General features: G+C 37.5%; 1 protein-coding gene across 4 annotated transcripts in view; it reads right to left on the bottom strand.

The window, feature by feature from the left end:
* ZNF407 (zinc finger protein 407) overlaps positions 1 to 21668 on the bottom strand; it is a 329424-nt gene that overhangs the window by 109644 nt on the left and 198112 nt on the right. For all 4 annotated transcript variants that reach the window (XM_015855154.2, XM_085539782.1, XM_085539783.1 and 1 more), the window contains exons 6-7: positions 19368 to 19451; positions 10741 to 10861 (exon numbers count right to left, since the gene is read on the bottom strand). In XM_015855154.2, coding sequence (XP_015710640.2) covers positions 10741 to 10861; positions 19368 to 19451 — 205 coding nt within the window. The remainder of the gene's footprint in view (positions 1 to 10740; positions 10862 to 19367; positions 19452 to 21668) is intronic.

Here is a 21668-nt window from a genome sequence, read left to right as displayed (position 1 = left end):
TAACAGGCCTGCTTCCCTAAAGGGTTTACTAACAATATTGAGTCAGAGATACCACCTCCCCAGGACTAACTCTTCTATGCAGGTCTCAGACATTTCACTTAGCTGTTCAAGAACTTGCAATCTCAGTAGACAGGGAACACAGAAATTCAGAAAGAACTGCTCTGGAGTTTGGATTTTTATATGTTACGATTTAAGGGATCAGGATCCCACCTGTGAAGTGTTTCAGTTCCTGATCCCACAGTCTACTTGCTTAGCTTAACATTTATATCTTTCAGGGTACAAAGTCTTGTGAAGTGTTAGCAACTTCCTGGCTTTCCATTTCTGTCTTAAGAAGCATGGACTTTATGACAGGTGGAGAATCATGACTTCACAGATGTGATGTGATTAATATCTGTGGGGCCAGGACTTCAATCTGCCTTTACTTTTGTTTTACAGCATCAGTCCCATAACAGCAGACACTATCCAGCCCTTCTTTCAGGGAGAGCTGACTCCTAGATGAGCAATGGAACAGAAATGCTTAGATGGAGAGAAGCTGAGCCATCACCCTTCCTGTTACAGTACCCCTTCCGTACTACTGCTGAGCTGAAGCTAAAAATGAGCACTTGAGAGCAGGAAAAGAACATGAAGATTCTTCTGTAGCAAGTTGTAACATGGTCTGAGAAAAATAATAATAATAATAATAATAAAATAAATAAAATTCAAATATAAGAAAGTAAGCCAAGAACAGATGAGGCTGGACAAAAACTCACCCAGAATAAACAAATACTGCATTTACTTTTCAAAATGTACCCAGGGCGTTAATAGAGCTATCATCACCCAATGCTGTAAACATGTCTTATCTCTTGCACCACCACAGGCAACACATGGTCGTTCCCTGCTGCACTCACTGGCTGCACATAAGGGACAATTGCCTGATTTGATGTTGCTGTGTATTTTCCAAACAGAATGGATAGCAGCCACCTGCTTTGCTGTAGCAAAGGCTTGGATTTAGGGCTTCCCTCTACGGTCTGACACAGATTTGAACAAATCTAGTGCAGAATCCTTTGTCTTCAAAACCTTTCTTCTACTTGAAAGCATTTCTTCTGCTTCTCAAAATGACTAGATTATAGCATACAAATATCAATCAACTAAATACTGTATAAGATGACTGTGTTATAATTTATTAGTGCTGATGAAAATCTTAAAGGCTGGGTAATTAAAATTCAAATTAAAATGTGATGAAAGTCACATTTAGTCACCTAAAGGGAAACGAGGAATTCCAAATAGGTACAGAACCTATGGACCCTCTGAGAGACGAGAATTTGTGGATGCTCATTATCACTAAAAGCATGTACAAACATTTTGTATTTGGTCAAATTTTTCTTCTCTAGACCTATGTGTTATGTCACAGCTCATCAGTAAAGTCACCTGAAAAGAAGTGTGGGAAATATCTGTAATGGGAAGATTCTTTCTACTCATCAACTGAAAAAGAAATGTCAGTGCTCTCCATCTCAGGGCTATAAATCCCTTCCAAATAATTTCTTTTATAAGGAAAAATACAGCTAGCAGAGTGTATTCTCTTTATCCTTAAAAATGTCCATTAAGTTTGAACATTTTTTTAAAGTGACTTGTCCTGACAACTCGAAGCAGTTAATTTTGAGCTCAAACACATTGATGGATGAGCACTGTAACAACTGAAGCATGGTTTCCTATGTATTCTTGCTCTGTTAACTAAATCTCCCAATGCAACAACAGCAGCTCCCCAACACATCCTTCAAGAAACTCCCATTAGGCCAACAAAACAGCTGTGCTAGATGGCGAGGCTGCAACACACCGCCTGGTTGTAAGAGAGGAGAAGGCATGAATGCTGAATTTTGCCTGTCTGTTCCTCAATGCCTTTTTTCTCTCCTTTCCTCATCCACCTCTTCCAAGAAAGGTGGAAGAATTTAAATTATCTCAGCAACTTCTATGGTGTGTCAATTTTGACTGAAACTGGCCAACATTTTTAGAAGTTTTTAAAGAATATGACAGAAGATGGATGGATGGTCTGGTGCAAGGCTCAGAATAAGTTGGGGACACCAAGCTAAAAATCAGTCCTCTTTAACTCTCTTATAACAATTGCCTTTTTTACCTAAAGTCACACCTTCTTCCTGAAAACAGGTCACTAATGGCTTGTTTATATTTTAAAACACCTATAGCAGATAATTCCAACATTTACTCTCTGTATCTTACCAAGGGCTTGTAATAAAAATATTTAAGAAATAGTGTGTTTTTCTAATGAAAAAAGAAAATAAAAAAAATCATTAGAACTGAAGAATTCATTTTGATGCTCTCTCAGTAACTTCTAGAACTTCGGAAGGATTTGAATGTGGTGTTTGTCCTGTGGATGAAACGCAGAAAATTTCAAACTAAAGTATTTTGAGGAAGCTCAGGATGAGAAGATGTTCCTCACTGGATTTCTAGAAGAATAAATGATGCTCCTCAACTATGGAGTTGTTAGAGAGAACCCATAATTAGCCTGAACAGGGACTGAAGGAGTGTGTACCTACATGATAAATGTAAAAGTATAAATAGGATATTTTAATTGTACCCATAGTATTGCAATAAATTAGGAGGATGAAGCTTAGGTGGTTTATGATGTTAGTTGAACCACTTGATCTATTTCTGAGATTATAACACAAAGAGATTTACAGTATTATGAACTACAGAGTTTCTAGTTCTGTGTGTGTGTTTGTAATGACATCAACACTAGTAATATAAATAGACAGCAATGCTGAAGAACATCAGTAGAAGTGCTACTTTAAAGTGCTATTTAAAAACATGCAGCTATGTGTACGGAGCTGTATTCTAGGCATCACAGTGAACCGGGCAGTTTGCCTAAACAGAAAGAAAAGCAAACCAGAACCAGACTGCAAATCAGCTGGTCTGCGGCATGAAGCAACCTACCAGTGTACTGCTGAGAGCAGTGGGGAGATCCTGTCAGATTCTGAGAGTCAGAAGTCATTTTCCAACCTCCTCTTTACTTCAGGAAGTGGAAGCGATTTGCTCTTGGACTTTGAACAGCAGAACTTATTTCCCATTCTGTTCAGTTCCCACTCCCCTCCTATATCAGCTTGTTTGCAGAAGGAGGTGGAGAAATACACAGGAATGACTGTGTGAGTGGGAGAAGGGAGAGCAATACTGTATAAGCTTGTTTCTCCATGCACACTGAGACTTGCTGTACGTAATCCGCATGGAAACCTCACCTTTCCTCCAAGGATGCTAAATGAAAAGCAATAGCTTTATCCTACAGCATCTAAGAATACAGGACAATCTTTTTCATGTATGATTTGGATTCTGGGTTTTGTTTTCCCTTGATTTTTTCTCCTTATTAAAAGACCTTATTCTAAAATAAATACAAGATTATTTGAGAGACTGAGGAAAAAGAAAATGGAGCAAGTAAACCTAAATAACCCAAATAACCTAAGTAACCTAAATAACCAGGCATGCGCTCTGCCTGGGAGCTTCAGTGTAGCTCCTCCACTGTCCCCCCTGGAAAGAACCTGCTAGTTGCCCTTCCTTCATCTTCTGTGCAACAACTATTACTTTAACATTTTTATTTGCATTTGGAGTGAGAACACAATATATTTCCCTCACCCTTGTACTGAGCTACTCTCTTTTTAGAACTGTTTCTGAACAGAATTTGTTTTCTACTACTTCCTAACATTTTATCTTGTTTTTTTATGCAATATATGATGGGAAGAGGCATAAGGGATGTTGCTACAAAGACAGAGTTGCTACATAGAAAAGTCTATATAGTGGTCTATTTTACATAGTAAAAGCCATATTGCCTTGGAAATAAACTATACATAACACAACATACTTCTGTATTAGTTTCAGTTCTGATGGCTTCTAAGCCTACCAAAACATTTCTCAAAGATTGCTAACAACCACTGAGGTAGTAAGCAATAACAGTAATTCTTTGACCACCCCCAAAGATAGCTGTGGCCTCTTTATAATGACTGGAATGGGAATTAAGGAATGGAAGAAGGAAAACTTTTTTTATGTTTGCTAAATTTCTCTCTTTTCAGGCACCAGTGAAGAAAACGTGTAGTCACTTTCATTTTTCTTAAGACTATTTTTTACCTAAAGGAGTCATATTACTTATTCTATGTTACCCACGATTAGTTTTAGATCAAGTTATTCCAACAAGTGAAAGTCTATTTGCAGACATAAAAGAAGAACTGTACATTTTTATCAGGACCAGGACAAGAATAGGAAATTACAAGACTTGGTTGCTGAAAGCTACTGTAAGATCATAGCCTTGCCATCCATCTTGAGTTTAACACCCACATTTGATTTACTATCAAAATAACAACCTTGTTGTAGGCGTTGGCGGGGATTCAGGCTGTGACGTGGCAGGACCCCCCTTATTTTACACTATTTTACTTTGGACATTATTTTACTTTGAAATATATGCAGGTTTTCCAGATTTATAAACATTAACAATTTATTAAATATAAATATGGGTATATGTATATTAACATATTTATGTTTCCTAAGAAGAAAGAGAGAAGACAGTGATAACTACATGGAATAGGGAGAAAGACGTGTGAGGACAGAGAGAGGATTAAATGCAGTGGCAGAAGATATTAGATTAACCTGTCCACTGCATGAAGTGCTCTTATTCATATTTCCAAGCCACCAAACACTTCAGGCTTTGGGTTAAGTTTGTTGGGCTTTGATCCAAAAAAGGATGCATCACTTCAGCAGGGGAGAGGCCGCATGAGAAGAGTTTAGAGCCAAACACCAAAGTGAACAGCAAGGGGAGACAGTAACTACTAAAAGAAATCCTGACAATGTTTCTGTAGAGCTTAAATCTTTATCTGCTATAGCTAAGGTGAATAAGAAAAGTTTTCTTGAGTAACAGAAACATCAAAAAGGGAATAATACCTTTTGTATTCCCAGGATTTTTTACAGAGTTTTTTCTTTTATAGCCTACAATGCTACAGTATATTTCATTCCAGATTAATAGAAATACTATCAAATATTTTATCTGAATGCTTACTAAAAACTAAGTGCAGAACAGTACCCGTAGGAGTTTGCATCTGGGCACTATGCCCATGCACTGACAGAAGTTCTCTCTAAACTTTCATCTTCATTTGTTTATAAGGCTGCTAGCACGGTGCACTGGATAGCTTCAACTCCTGCTCTGGATCACAAAGGAAGCTTAAATGCTTCCTGAAGGCCCACTATGCTCTGTTACATACATGCATCATTGTCCTAGCAATTTCTTTTTAGTATAAAGTATAAGCACATTTTTGCCCAAATCTGCTTTTGTAAAATACAAAGAAGAGTTCTTCCACAGTGAAGTGGTGGCTGCTGCTCAGCATCCTCATCAACCTAACACTCCACACAGCTGTACAGCCTCCCTATTTCCTGCGCACACGTATAAAATTTCACTGGAAACCAGTGCATATTAATGCTAACATTTGAATGATAAATACACTGTTTCATCATTTTATGTAGAAGTTTTGCCGTGAATAAGTGCAAACTGTTACCTCAGCATATAAAGTGGTCCCTAGTTATCCTTGATATAACCAGGGAATAGCGTGCAGCTGATGCAGTGATATCAAGACAACTAAAGGTTATTAAATTCACCAAAATAAACGGTGAGAAAAAAAGAAGAAAAAAAAAAAAACCCACAAAAAAAACACTTACTTTGCACATTCTTATGACTTAGGTACAAATCCTGGTGAGTATTATAAGCCAGGCTTTACATCTTATGAACATATACTGTAAGTCAGAGGGAAATAGGAACTCCCAGGGGATGCTGTCCAAAAAAAGAAAAGTGGCCCCTGTGGAGCCGCTCCCCTAAGTCATGCTGCCGCCGCTGCTCAGAGTACGCAATGAATCCTTCTGCACTTGGAATTTCAGATGCCATAATCCCTCGCAGAACGTTGTCTAATTATTTTATTATGCATAATAAATGTAAAATATTTATTTTAGTTTACATAATTATATTAAAAATGTATGCTATTTATTCTCAGCCTTGTAAGGCATCCTTCACAAGTCATATACTTTACAGAATGCTGCATTTATGGAATTCATGCTGTTTTGCTGGCTTGGCTGTTTGATTTATAAAGATTCTAAACCCTCTTATCTCTGACTGCGGAACATCACCATACCCCTGGATGTTGTCCTCCATCCCTTTTCTTCTCCTCACCACTGCAGGTACTCCATGTAAAATTAAACCATGCAGTGGAGTCACGGAGAAATGAGAGACATTTACTTTAATTACAGCACAGGGATGGTGTAGAGTATGTGAACATTATACCTGTCCCACAGACTCATGGTTAAAGTAACAATACTGTTCCTGTAACACAAAACTAAGCTGGTGATTGTCTGAATGCTGAACAAATTTCACTTAAAGGTTGAGGCTGAACCCCTCAACAAAGTAATCCAAATCCATTTTGTATTTAAGCACCTCCCTCCCTCACACCTTGAATGTCAGCTATTACTTGCCTATGAAGCTCTGATACTTACATGGAAAATTAGTATACACTTAGATGGACTTATATTTCAAGCTTAATGTGCAGCTAAAATGAGACTCTTCGTTCCTTATGAATTCTTTGCTGTAGACACAGGCACAAAATTTGTTTAGTTTTTAAAAATGCTGTATATCAGCACCTTTCATTGACATCACTGACCACAGAGGAGTTTAGTACTTATGAAATCATGTTGAAGTCTGGTCCTTAAACATATCACAGCTTTTAAACGTTTGGACATATAATATACAACCAACAGCTTCAGAAATTAGTTAAAAGTACACTGGCATTACTCAGTTTCATGAAGCTGTCTGACTTTGCTTCTTACTGGTCCCACCACAAAACGCAAACAGTATTTTTGACAGTATTACTCTAGGACTCTGCAATCGACAAAGTTTAGCCACACAACGCATGTATTGTAAATGACTCAGAAATATAAAATAGGCATTGCATATATAACAGTGGTGTAGGGCCCTATGAGACCAATTCTGCATTATAAAATTGCAGGGAACTTTAATTAGGGGTGAATGAATATTTTTGCGTGATGAAGCACACTGACAAAGAATGGAGAAACACACTGATTTGAAAAAAGTAAATGCAAATGTGCTTCTTTTTATTATTTTTTAAGTCTAAGTAGGATGGAGCTGATTTTAAAACACAAATGTTAAAAAAAAACCAAAAAAACAAAAAAACCCACAAAGTTTAAACTTTTAACAATCAAAATTTTATTATAGACATTTTTCTTCCTTTAAAAGGAACTGTAGTTTAAAACGTAGCCTGAAAATATAATTTCTAATTATGATCATTAGTGGAAGTTGTATACTGCTATAGAGAGAAGCAAAAGGTTGTTTTTTTGTTAGCAGTATGCTAAAGATTCAGGCAAAAATAAATACTAAGCACTTTGAGTACAAAAATAGAGGTGAAAGAAATCAGTTGTGCAGGAACATTTACTTACACTCATAAACATAGGTTATAAAAGCAACTCAGCGAAATAAAATGACCAAAATTTCCCATTTCCTTTTTGGGGATATGCATGTTATTGAGAGTATGAAATCCATGCGATAGAAACCTTGGATTAATTTATTATTCACTTGGGATAACCACATCCATTCATGTCTTTTCCTGGTCAAAACAAGACTTTCCCATGCTGCGAGTTATACAGGGAACAAATTCACTTTTCTGTTCCATGCAGCCAGAATCTTTTTCCCCAAAGTCTATTACAGTCTATCTCACTTCAGTTTTTACAGCTAAGAAAAAAGTTATAGGAGTCTGTATAGTCACAAATGACTCTGATTTTCGTAACGGTTCCTAAATTTCCTTTTACTAGTTTGCCTTTCTGTACTTCAAGCTAAGGTAAGCTATGATTTTTCGCCCACCTAACTCACACTAGTTCACAGTTTCTACCCGAAGAATAAAAAAGCTTGAAATCAGCATCCTCTATAAACCCTCTGAGCACCGATGAGCTGGACAAGAATAATTGCAGTATCTTGTATACAGAGACCATTTAATCAAGAGTACCAAACTACTTTATGGCATACAGAGCTCACTCCACTTCCCAGTGAAAGGAGACACTGTGGTAGTGCCAACAAGACTCTGCCCCAGATCCACACACAAAGTAAAGAATATTCCCCTCACTGAAACTACAAAGCTCATTAAAGAGTCTGCAGTTACCAAGCAGCACTAAACAGCAACATCTGAAATAGCCTGGATGAACTCTCCTCACAGGGGCTGAGCTGAAGTCACCAAAGTGAGAGCTCAGTCTCTAGACACAGGGGTGAATTTTATCACTAGATCAGCAGAATTTAAAATCTTGATTTCACATTTCTGTAGGTGACATTCACAAGAGTAAGTACAGTCTGCTGAACTGGTGTGAAGGACACTATTTACAGGGCTGCTAATACCTCTTCAGGAAAATAGATAGTACTGTCAGAGTTGACAAGGAGGCAAATTGACAAGGAGGCAACATGTAAGCCCCTTAAAAATACAATAAAACAAAAACAAGAGAGAAAAAATGAAAGAGGTGGATGGAGCACATAAAACATACGTGCCAACAAGGCTGGCTAATATCCCAGGACTGTGGAAACTGGCAGGCACAAGCAGGACTGCTGGGCTAATAAATACAGCAGCCCCTCACTGGCTCCTCATCACTACACAGTGCCTCACCACCTCTGTGAGTATGCAGCAGCAGCAGAACAGCTCTCACTACTGCATCCCTGCCAGATGTTTTTCAGCTGAGCTCAGAATGAGATTCCCGCAGAATCAAAGCTGCATCAGCTGGTATCTCTAGACGCCGGCTTCCAGAGAGTCAGAATTGGCCTATGAGGAATGGAAACTGGCATCCTATTATCATGAAACATTTATTTTTCAATAATACGGAGGCAGGGGGTTTTACAGAATTCTTGTTAATACTAATAAACCGGGTGAGTTATGTTTGCTTCTTCTCTGACAAAATCCAGTATAATAAAACAAAAAATCCTGTCATTTCTTGAAATTTCTATCCTATGCAGAGAAGTGTACATCTGAAGAAAAAAATCTTCTTGACTTTCACAAAATAGAGCATTACTTTGCCATACTGAGCAAGGGAATTGCATCCACTCAGTGTGGGAGTATAAGAAACTTCAAACTGCAGTGGGACACTGGTCAGGAGCTCACACCCAGCAAAACCCATCTCTACTTAATTCTGTAATAAGGCTATCGTTCCCAACCAGGATGGCTTATAAAAGTGGATGACTACAAGATTAGGCCTTCTCAAACACACAGCCCAAAAGAGTCAGCACTTCTTTTACTTTCATTGCTGCAGATCATGCCATGCTGTTGCTTGCAAGCTCTTGCTTCCTTCAACACAGGTCTTTTAACATATCCACTCTGACAAATACAAAAACACCTATCCTTCTAAAATGACTCACTGAAGACAAGAGAAACACTCTATTTTTGGGAGAAATGAAAAAGGGCGTGTGGATACCCTAAGGAAGAAGAACATAAATGGAAGTCACCTCCCCAGGTTATCGATTGCAATTCTTTACAGTTCTAGGCAGTAACTTCATGGGAGCTCAGTAAGAAGAGTTTGTAATGCATTCACACAATATGCACAAACCAACAAACATTTTTGTATAGTAACAGTATGATTGCTGCAGGAGCTGTCGGTACAGAAGCTTTCTTTAAAGTGGCTCATAACTACTTTGTAACCGCATATTACAAGGCTAGCCTTCGTTAAATAATCTTGTTTTAGGAAAGTACATTAAAACTTACACTAAAAGAATATTACAGTTGTATGCTCAGTGTTAAAAGAAATGAAAAAATGCTCAGCGGTATAATCAGATGCTTAACTTTCTCCTCTTATGTGTATGCATCACAGCACATGCATCCAATTACACAGTCACATGCCACTTATCAAATATAATACCAACTTTTTAAAAAAATATTTGTATATAAATTCTCATAAAATGCTTATGAATGGCTTCTATGTATTACAATACACCTACACTATCCGCCTCACTGCAAGGTATTGACTGTAGAAGTATGTTCAAGAAAACTAAATAATTGCTTATGAAGGAAGATGAGATCATTGTAAACTAGTCTATCATGAACAAAAGACACATGGGATGAGCACAGCAAGTATTCTTAACTGTTCATTCATGTGATTTTTGATAACCAAATCTATTGTCCTAATAGTGTGGGGTTTTTGTGGTGTAGCAAAGGAGACTTCACCATGCAACCACCCTATAGCCACTGTCATCCAATGAGCTTGGCTGGCAAAGGGAAGGAAAACTGAATCAGAAGAAGTACTACAGTACTTTTACTAGCTCCTGTTGCCTCTAATTATAAATACTCTGATGACTATTGAGGTTGCTAAGCTTTTTGGGGGATTTTTTCTGTCTTGTTGAAATGGTTGCAACTCAACCGAAAAAATCTCAAACCTGCAAGTGATTTGAAAAGGCAATGCAGATAAGTGGTCTCACCGTGGAGAATTCTAACAGGCACTAGAGCAGCTGTGAAACAAACACTCAACACTACGGTGTTACCACTAAAAGGTTTCCCATCATTTGTTTTTCTTTACAAAGTAATACTTAAATACTGAAGACTAAGTTTTTAAATTTAGCTCCTAATTTAATATGCAATTACCGTTGCCCTGATGGTGTTTTAATGGCAATATATTTTTATTGGTGACTTCAAATGAACCTCGTCTGATCACCTTAACCCTTCTCTCATCATGCTTTACTTAATGACTCATTACCTGTAGTCACACCAGGGACATCTGTAAGGCTTTTCTCCAGTATGGACACGCTTATGTCTTGTCAGATGCGATTGTGTTGTAGAAGCAAAGTTGCACTCATCACATTTGAATGGCTTCTCTCCTAGAAAGTGACAAGAGAAGATTTGTATTATCAGCTTTTATCAACAAAAAAGGCAGACAAATTTAAATTTTGGGGAAATCCTTTGGAACAGATTTTAGTTCACATCACAACAGCAAATACAAAATACATTCCCAAACAGAATGTATTAATGACAAAATACTGCTTTCTCTGCATCATATACATCAGTAGCCAGCAGACTTCCCAAGTGGTGTGCAAAAAGATGAGAAAGAACTGCACTGAAACAGAGTAAACATGTTACACAGGCCTTGGGCCATAAAAACATCTTTGCCTAGAGACAGGCCTTTCTCTCATCCTGCATCTTCTGTTGAAGATGGGTCATTCACAGCATAGAAAGAAATGCTTTTGGAGACAGAAGGTGAGAAATCAGTCCAGAGCTCATATTCAGTCCTCAAAAATGCACACCCCTGAGAAAAAACATTTCTGAGTGTTTTTTAATCTCTGCTCCTGCATTTTTCATACATAAACAAGAACTGAAAACATGAACCAGAACTCAGTTCTTCATCCTGCTCTTGCCTCTATTCTTCTGCACTTTCTGCTTTTCTGAACAGTGGGCCAATTTCAGCAAGATTTGAAATGTTAACAAAAAAGAACCACAAAAACAAAAAAAAACTAGACTAAAAAATACTCTTTTCAGAAGACTAAAATTCGATCTCTGCTGAATGTGCACCAGCACTGGAAATTTCTAGAGAACTGCAAATTAAAGGAAGATAAAAATCTAAATTCTAGCTTATAATGAGAGTATTTTTATTTTTTTTATTAGAAGAGTGTTTTTCCATTCCAGTTAAGGGGTGGAGCACTCTGAGAACACTAAGATAAAATCTCAACGACAGATACGCATACAGTGAAGCTCAGCTCAGACACCTGCATCACATTTTTCCAACTAGTTACTTCAGAAATGTTCTGTGTGGCTTACAGGCATATATAATTACCACTTCGAGAGAAGACAGGTTTCTTTTTGTGTGCAGAAGACAGAAGGCAGCTCCCAACACAGGCAATCTTGATTGTATTGTGGAAGCCTTCCGAAGTATTTATATCTTAAAGGTTACATAAGGAATCAACAACCCCAATTAAGAAGTCTAATTAGAAGAGTTAGGGATAGACACCTACCTTGCAGATTGTTCAGTGGTTTAGAATAGGTACTTTCAAAGCTGAACCCCCATCTCTAAGGAGGTACAACTTGGAGTTTTCAGAGTGACAGCAGGAAACCCATCACCAGCAGTCACGTCACAAGCAAATGGCCTAAATGACCATGCCACCAAGATAGATTTTTAAAGCCTGGTTAAAGCATGAAACAATCAAGACTTCCAAGGAAACTTTGCCAGAATTCTGAGAAGACACAGAAATCTGTATTTCTCATTCTTGGAGAGTGCTTTTTTTACCCCCTCCACTCCCTGGAGAGAAGGAAACTCAAGGCTCTGAGGCCTGAAAAGACCAAGGACAGACAATGGAGCAGCTTCTGAAAGCTCCATAAAGAGTTGGAATAATTGCTTCTAACAGCTGCTGCAGAGAATTTCAGCTACTGTTTTTCCCTTATTGTTTCATGGGACAAGGAAAGGTGAAGGGGCAGGACACAATACAAAAGTCTCTACACTGGACAAATTGAGACTACCATAAAGTATGTCATTCTGCTCTAAATGGAGTTTTCTTGCCAAACACCGACCCTCAGCTCTGCAGAAACTGATTATTCCAGCAACTTGCACGGTATTCGTTTCATTTTCCTCTTCTAGGAGGCCTAAGATAAGCAAGCAACATAACCTGTTCTTGAACTTGCCATTTTGTGTGTCTGATTTATTTTACTATATATTATTGAGGATAGTAACATTTTCTAGTCCAAGTAGTAAAGCTACAAGTATTTGAGGTAGCACTGGTACTTATTTTAAATGATCTAATTCAAAATGCTTTTGCTCCTTGCGACCTTGCACCATTGCTAAAAACCAGGTCTGAACTAAGAAGGAAGTTTTAGTTTGCCATTTGGTAGAAGATATGCAGGGGAAGGCCTGCTGCTGTGCTGAGTTGGGCCAGTTGAGCTGACAGATAAGTGAGGACCCATGAAGCCAGGAGGGCCTAGAAAGTCCATAGTGACCAGAAGAAAAATGATAATCCTTCCCCGGAGCTCCAGGAAGTTTCTCCTTAGGAAATCCTTGTGGCTAACTGCTCCTGTCAAGTGGACGATGTATAAATTTCACCTGACAGAAAATACATCACAGCAGCACCACATAACAGAAGCCGACTAAACTGGGGAAAAAAATGACTGCCTAGCATGGCTGATAATTCTTAGCAGCTGCGCAAGGGGAAAGGTATTTATTCATACAGAAAAATTAACCAGGTTGTTAAGTACACTGAAAAAAAAATCTAAAAGGATATTCTGGGCATTTCTTTGATTTGGGGGTGAGGAGTGTTCTGAAGAGCAGTACTTTTTGCTACTTATTTTCTTTATCTCTGCTATCTTTGGGAGAGAACATTCTCAATCAGTATCTGGATTTTCTTCCTCCCATTCCTACATTCAGACATTACAGGCAACAAATTCAATTTGATTTTTATACTGGCTGCCATGAAACATTCCAGAAGGATTCTCAATTACTCCCAGGAAAGGATATAATTAATATAAAATTAAAATAGCAGAAATCCTGAAATGACTAGAAGAAGAGGAGGCTCTGGAGGCCCCTTATAGCAGCCTTCCAGCACCTGAAGGGGCCTACAGGAAAGCTGGGGAGGGACTTTTTGTAAGGGCAGGTAGCGATAAGACAAGGGGAAATGGTTTTAAAATGGAAGAGGGTAGATTTAGACTGGATATCAGGAAGAAATTCTTTATTGTGAGAGTGGTGAGACACTAGAACAGGTTGCCCAGTGAGGCTGTGGATACCCCCTCCCTGGAAGCACTGAAGGGCAGGATGAATGGGGGCTTTAAGGGAGGTGTCCCTGCCTATAGCAGTGGAATTGGAACTGAATGATCTTAAACATCCCTTCCAACCCAAACCATTATATGATTCTAAAAAAAACAATATAAAATGTGCATATGTATAGTAATTATAAAATACCTAAAATGTGATAGTAAGGACAAACTAGGCACCGTCCTCTACCAGTACAGAAAAGTCTTCATGCCTCATCACCTCCGATTTATCAATATTAAACCCATGAAAAAGAAAGACTAGCACCCCAGACTGCCCTAGTGGAAAGGAAGCTCTATAGGAAAAGAAGGAAGGACATATATTCCAAAATTAAAGAGCCTATATAATTTTTTGTTGTTATTTAGGTTTCAACATAAGCACTTTAAGAAATCATGGTTGCTAGCCACATCTTCATGAAACAGGAAATGGCTTTGCTTTTTCAACAGTACTGAAGAATATCAGTTGCCTAGGTCAACAGTCACACAAAATTTCAGCTATAACAAAATATGGGAAATAAGCCTCATTAAAGGGTGAAACGGTAGGGAGCACTGGTCTGCATTTAACAGGCATTTATTAATCCTGCTGCTACCCAGCTAAGCCTCGTCAGCCCTGCACATTCTATTACTTTTAGAACATTGTCACTAAGTTGGTATTTTTTCTCTCTTGCCTCTCTGAAAATGTATCCCTCAAATTCTGCACTATTTTCTTAAGCATCTATCTTGTCTGTTCGTCCCAAATTACAGCTTTCTTTTTCTTCTCCCCTTCCTGTTTTCTCTGATATTACCTCTTTTTAGTTCTCTATCTTTGATGATGAGCTTTTTAGGACACGGAGCATAGCTTGATGTACTCATAAATTTCTGTGTGCGGTTATGTTCTCAACATGTAATTTTTAGAGGAAAAGTGAAATAACACAATAACAGAAATTATAAATCTTGGTGATAGATGTTGACTTGTGGATGGCAAAGTCAAGATTTTATTTACAGTCATGAGTGTCCAGATAATTTCTACCTATAGATAACACAAAGCAGTTAAAGGAACATCCTACTGAGGTCCCAACTTTCATATAAATGAAGGAAAAAAACACAGCACTAATGACACCATCCATTTGAAAGTCTTTAGTGATTAATCAGACATTAGTAACATGGAAGAAATTTTACTCCAGTTGTCTCAAAAGGAAACCATTGCTTTTAGTCCAATTTGTCTTACTTGTGATGTGTTAAGCAGGACAGAAAGAATCTAGAAGTTTTATTTGACCTAAAGAACGAGCAGACCACACTTATGGTTGCCTGCTTAGAGGTTATAGGTGTTTTTTTCTTAATGCCAACTATTCCTACTTTTGTTTAGGCTGTTCCCTAGAAGAGTGTTTGCAGGCTTGCTAACAAAGGCTGAAGTTTATTGAAGCAAATTGTATTTGCTTTTAGTCTGGTCATCATTTTCTTCCTCATATAAGATACATAATAATAGGTACATCCTTGATTTTTATTTTTATTTTAATGACAAATTATGGCAGCTGATGAGGCTGCCATGGGGCTGTTATTCCATACTAAAAATTAACTGATGTCTGTATGCTGAGAAAGGGGAGGAAAAATGATCTACTAGACAATTCCACTTAAGCACAGAGAAAGTTTTAAGATACCGAGTTTTGATGTCATTTACTGGTATTATTTTGCTAGAATTAAGTTCCACACTGTGCTGAAAATGTTGGCATAAATGGCCATGAAAAACAACACATCCTCTTCAAGTTTCACTTCACTTCTTGTTGAAAAGATCAGTAAGTCATCTTAACTGTGCTACATATTCTGTGGTATTCAGCATTATTTTTTTAAGCTGCAGTGGGGAAATTGAAGGGAAGAGGCTGCATTATACATTAAATTCAATGCTGAGTAATGTAACTACACATTAAAGTCAAAAAGCAGATCACATGAGAGTTAGAGACACAAAATGAGTCATTCATTTGGATAAAAATGCATACATTATTAAATGTTCTTTTTTTTATATTGACTTATAAATTTGTACTGAAGCACAGGTCTGAAATGAACGAGCAGAATCGATCACAGAGAGATCTGAATAATACAAGCCATCATATAAGCCACAACCTGCTTAAACATTTCTATAGGTTCAGAGTACCTCTCACACAGCTGCATACGGTGAGCATGCACACTATCTAACACTGTACCACTATGGGCTTCTGTGACTCCCAGGAAGTTGCCACCATAAATAACTGAGAAGCAAATGTAGTCTGCCACTGTGTAGAAAATGAATATGTTTTTTTTTTTTTGTTTTTGTTTTTGGTTTTTTTTTGCAATAGGCAGGTATGCTAACTAACATAAAAGAGAAGTTGCATGTAACAGAACACAGCTTATGACTGATCAGCACAGTTGCAGTAAGCCAGATGTTCCAGAGGAAAATGGAAGTTTATTGGAAAAAATATAGACGAAGCCAAAAGTACTGTGATGCTGGATGGAAGAGAAAGGAAGAGAGGAAAGCAGTAGCACAAACAAAAGAAATGCACTATAAAATTAAGAAGTAAGGGTTTTCTCATTTTCATTTTGAGACAAATTTTTTTTTTCTTTTTTTCTTTTCTTTTTCTGTTGTGTCATTTCTTATTATCATGATTAAAGTACAGTATCTCTTCAAATTAGGTGATACAGTATGTTTATTTCATGCACCTTTTTGGTGCATGATGTAGAGATCATATATGCATTTTTATTACATAATTTAGACAACTGTTCAATTCTTTGTAGAATTAAAACTCAATCCAAAGGCATCCAACACTAAAATTTGCAAAATTATTTATTTCCCATCTTCAGGCGGGTTTTGATTTTCTTACTGGGATAAATATGAATTAAATAACCTTGTTAAAAAAAAATACTCCTGTCTAAAAAGAGAGAAAAATAGGGTAAGAAAAAACAGAAGCAAGAACATCAGAAATCTAAGTGGCCTGTCCTACAGCCAGTCCTCTTCTTGTGTCAAATGTCCATCTGAGTAGCTGAACATTTCTCTAGGGGTGTCAAGACACCACAGACCTTGAGGATGGGACGAGAGGAAGCTTGTTAAGCTGGTCAAGACTCTTCAGCTACCTCTGAGGATTTGCTCATTTGCCCTTGAATCAAGGGTCTCTGACAGGTGATAGAAGTAAATCTTGGATTGGAAGATATTCTCTGTCAGCCCCCTCGACAGTTTGTGTTACAGTAGGGAATTATTTAAGCCATTTAGACCATTTTTGATACCTATCCCTTTCAAATCTGGCTGTAATTTGCTTTCGCATTCTGCTCAGGGAAAATTGTGTCAACTGGGGACACAGGAGAAAAAATACAGGTACAAAGAGCTAAGAACTGATATAAAGTTGTGCACTGGATGAAAATGCAAGGGAGCCCACGTAAGCGCAACAGTGCAGGCAAAGGTGGATTGTGTCATTCTCCTTGAAACAAATAGAAGGTACGGATAATTTTTCTGCTAAAGAATCATCTCTGATTGTTTGTGCCACAGAGGCAGATAAATGCCAAAAAGATAGATCCCTCTGCCACTGAGATACTGTCCTGTGTAGTATAAAGTTAATAGCAAAGTAATAACGAGTCTCCAGTCCTGACATAAAATATAAAGTTATGCCTGCTAGATGCAAGCTTTGTGATCTATAACCTGTATATCCCTATGATCACAGCACAAAAGGCCTCGCCACACTGGCAAAAAAAGGGCAAAATGCCATCCCAGATGCAGACAGTTTTTTGTGAGGAACATACCATTTTTTTCAGCATAACTACAGACAACCAAGAGATAAAATACTTTTTTTTTTTTTTTCCTACTGCTTTGTGACCTATTGATACAAACCCATGAACATATAACCTATGGTAAAGACTTATGTTATTTATAAACCACATCTGCACTTTCATAAGAGGCAAACAGAAGAAGAGTAAGACAAGAATATCCACTTGTTTCACTTTCCATCTTTGTTTACCACCTGTGTCTCTGCACTGACAGTGAGTCCTACACATAGACACACTTCCAGTGTATCACAGCAGGTCATGAAAAACCAAAGGATAATTCCCATCCAATTGAAAACAATGATCTATTTCTACTTAAAATAAACAAACAAACAAACAAATAAATAAATCACTTTCATTTCAAACCCAGATCTGGTAAACTTCAGTCAACATGAAAACTCTTCACAGTCCCCTCCCACCCCACCACCAAAAAAAAAACCAACAAAACAACCAACCAGAAATTATTTTTTATAGCTGAAGCATACAACTTTACTCCAGGGTTTGCAATTGCTCACTGCCACTCATGGAGTGTATTAACACAAAACCTATAATATTTAGTAGATAGAACACTTTAATGACACAGATATGCCACACTGGCTGTGGTAATACTGTCTCACAATTGTGCAATCTTTGTTATCAGAAGAAAAATTCTGAAGTATGATTCCTAGTAAGAATTACAGACAAAATTTGGCCTTCTATAGTTTTTATATGGAGACCAAATCCACTTGAAGGTATTTCGAGATAGCATGGAAAAACCCCGCCTTTCTGTGAGCATCATATTTTCCTCCAAATATGGTTGCCTTAATAAACTGAAAACAGGATAAAAAGAATGGCTTCAGGCTCTCAAGAAAGAGAGTAGCTGCTCTCCAGGAAATTATGCATTTTGATGGTATATGTCCTGAATCCAGATTAGTTTATTCAGGGACATAATAAAATCTCCCACAGAGATTCCTTTGCAAAACCCATGGAAAATTCATGATGTAACAACTACAGCTTCTCATTTGTTAGCCATTTCTTTCCGCTGTCCTTTAGACAACGGTCACTTAACTCGCGCAGCAATTTCTGATACTATATTATCCTCATGCTATTTGGTAAAACAAAAAACTACAGTGGTTTAAGCAGTGATGCTCCTGTCTCTGTTTGAACAAAATCTATTCAAATAATCAAACATTTACTAGTAACTGCTAAAAACCACAATTAAGGTAGAATGTATTAATAAATGTTTAATACTTACGCTTTTTCTGGTCTTCTGAAGCTAAGATCCGATTTAATTTTATCTTATATTAAATTTTTATAACCAGGTGATAGGAAAGCTTTACTCATTCTGAGGATAAATCCTGCTTTACATGTTAAGCATGTGATAACTTTTAAAGTTGCAGCTATTAATTACAAACTATCTTAAAACTACAAAAGGACAACTGAAGCAACACTAGCTTTCAACTACGTCTCAGCCCAAAATAATGGATTAATCTATATGTAGTCTTTAATTTTCACTCAGAGATGTTCTAGCAGACTCTTGCAAAATCTTCACAGTAGGTAATCTATTTGATCCTCGAAAGAAAAATTAGTATACTTAGCATTCATTTAAAGAAGAAAGCCAGTCTTTACAATTCTACTTTCTTTAGGAAAGACAACAAAAATAACCCCCCCTGAAAAGCAGTTATTCAAGCTCACAGACCTTGAGCACAAACATTTTACAAAAAAGTAAAGTAAACAATGAAACGTTGGATTATCTGTGCTGCAATGTGCTACTTGACTTGCTTTACTCCCTCCCCAGCGCAGAGAGGCTCCCTTGCTGGAGAAAATACAGCAAGGAGTACAGGCAGCCTTACTGACCTGTGTGTTGCCTCCGATGCTTGGTGAGGGCATGACGTGTCCCGCCGGCAAAGCCACAAAGGTCACAGAGGAACGACTTCTCGCCTGTTGCAACAATAAACAGATGAGGGACTGCGGAGGTCACAGATCATTAAAACATATCTATCAAGGCTTTCAGGGTTACTAATTCCTCCAATCAAATGTTTCCATGTAAATATGTCAAATGGGAATGAAATTACCACTGCGGTTTATTGACTGTGATAAAATCTGAAAAGCACCACTGAACATAATTACATACTTGTCAGACCCATAAAAATTAGCTTTATTATCAATGGAATGGTTTTGTACAACTTCATTTCTGTTAGATGTCTTCCAGATGGGGCTGCTTTATGCACTTGAACAGTTTTTATGCATATCCTGATTTTTTACAATTCCCATACATCTGGCCTTTCTGTGCTGAGTAAAGATTGCCTGGGAAAAAAAAAAAAGTTAATATACTGTATATATGATTCTGCTTAAATAAAATATATTGAATTTACTAACAAATTAGGGATACTGAGAAATTTTAAACAGCGTATATCACAGTCATCTTTAGTTACCTTCTATTTATTAATAAGTATTAAATTATTTTCTTGGATATATTGAAAAGCCCAGGCAACAATAAAAGCCACATTATTCAGTACCAGTGGCAATTTGGTACTGTTTCTGTTTCTAAAGTTTTCATGACATAAAGAAAACAGGTCTGGGGATTGCTGCTGAAATTGCAGCACAACTCATATTGTTCATCTTCAAATGATAATTCTTCATTCCAAACCTCTATGACGACTGGAGAGATTTTGGCAAGCTCACTCCTCATTAAAAGTGTGTGAATGGTGTTTTTTTTTAGTTCAGTTTTTTTTTTTTTTTTTTCTTTTCCTTTTACAAAGGATAAGATTTTCACACACACAGAATCACACAGAATCACACAGAATCACACAGAATTATCAAGGTTGGAAAAGACCTAGAAGATCATCTAGTCCAACCATTACCAATACTTCCTGGCTAAATCATATTCCTCATTTTGCCTTATTGGCTATAAATTCAGCCTATCGTTTCACAGCAATATTTTTATTCAGTATGTACTAAGATGCAAGGCAATTTCATCCCATTAAGGCCACATGGAATATCTTGCTAGCCTCAGATACTGACTCAGTAATCTCAGATAAGATTGAAGTTTTAAAAATATGTTTCATAAAACATTCACATTAGTCATTTGGAGTCAAATTGTCTCCTCTCATAGCAACACTGGAGATGGGGCTGATAGGGCAATGACACTGAATTCATTCCTTCAAACTCTTCCCTGTAGGGAAGGAAATTCAGTTCAGTTCCTATAAAAGACGACTGGTTTAAAGGATCAGGTGTCAAATTGCCAAGTCCCCCTGTGAAGATATAGGGCCTGGAAACCTCCATGTTGTTTATTCCTATGTAACCAACCACGCTAATACATGGACTTTCTGCACCATGTCCCAGTTAACCTCAAGTGGCATTAATGAAAGCAGGATCCCATCTCAGGAGTGAGTCACCTCCCCAGGGACACGGCAGGGACTGACCTCTCTTCTCCACCTTGACCCTGGCCCTGAGAAACCAGCTTACCACCAGAGACAGTGCAGCACAGGGGTCCTGGGCAAGTCCTTCCAGATTTCCAAGGCAGACCAAACCCAGCCACTAAAATGGGATCTTAAAACCAGGTAGCTTGGCTATGGAATACGACTGGCACACATTCATTTCTGCTTCAGAATAAGGCAAACTATGTGCCATTGTTCTACAGATCAAACTCGGGTTGGATCATGAAAATCACAGACTGAAATTTCAAAGGCTTTTGGGCTTTTCTGAACTTTTTTTTTCCATTGCTGAGAGCATCCCAAGACAGTGTGTAAGGTACAAAACGTCTTTTGGTACCTCCTTTCAGGAGCCAGTTCTAGTCCTCTGTGATCATAACAGAGTAAAACCCAACACAGGAAAAGCACAATGAAAACCCATGCTAACAATTTTCTATCTGTTTAACTTGAAAAAAAAAAAAAAAAAAAAGCTTACATGTTAAACGATATAACAAAGTCTGAACTTTACTGTAAAATTCTCGTACATAATATATTATTACCAAGGCAATACGTAATTGTTACAACAGGGATTTCTGCAAAATCTCTTTCCTTTGTTTTTTCTTCTTCTTCTTTTCTTTTTTCTTTTTTTTTTTTTTTTTTTTGCTAATCAGATCTTCACCGTGTAGCACTTCAGTTCATCAAAATATCAAAGAAAAGGAATGGAAGGATATACGCAATGCTTAAT

This window comes from Coturnix japonica, chromosome 2, assembly GCF_054131305.1.
Source record: "Coturnix japonica strain WE chromosome 2, WE-NBRP24, whole genome shotgun sequence".
Taxonomy (NCBI): domain Eukaryota; kingdom Metazoa; phylum Chordata; class Aves; order Galliformes; family Phasianidae; genus Coturnix; species Coturnix japonica.
Note: the sequence above shows the minus strand (reverse complement) of the source record. Positions and strands in the feature narration are given on the sequence as shown.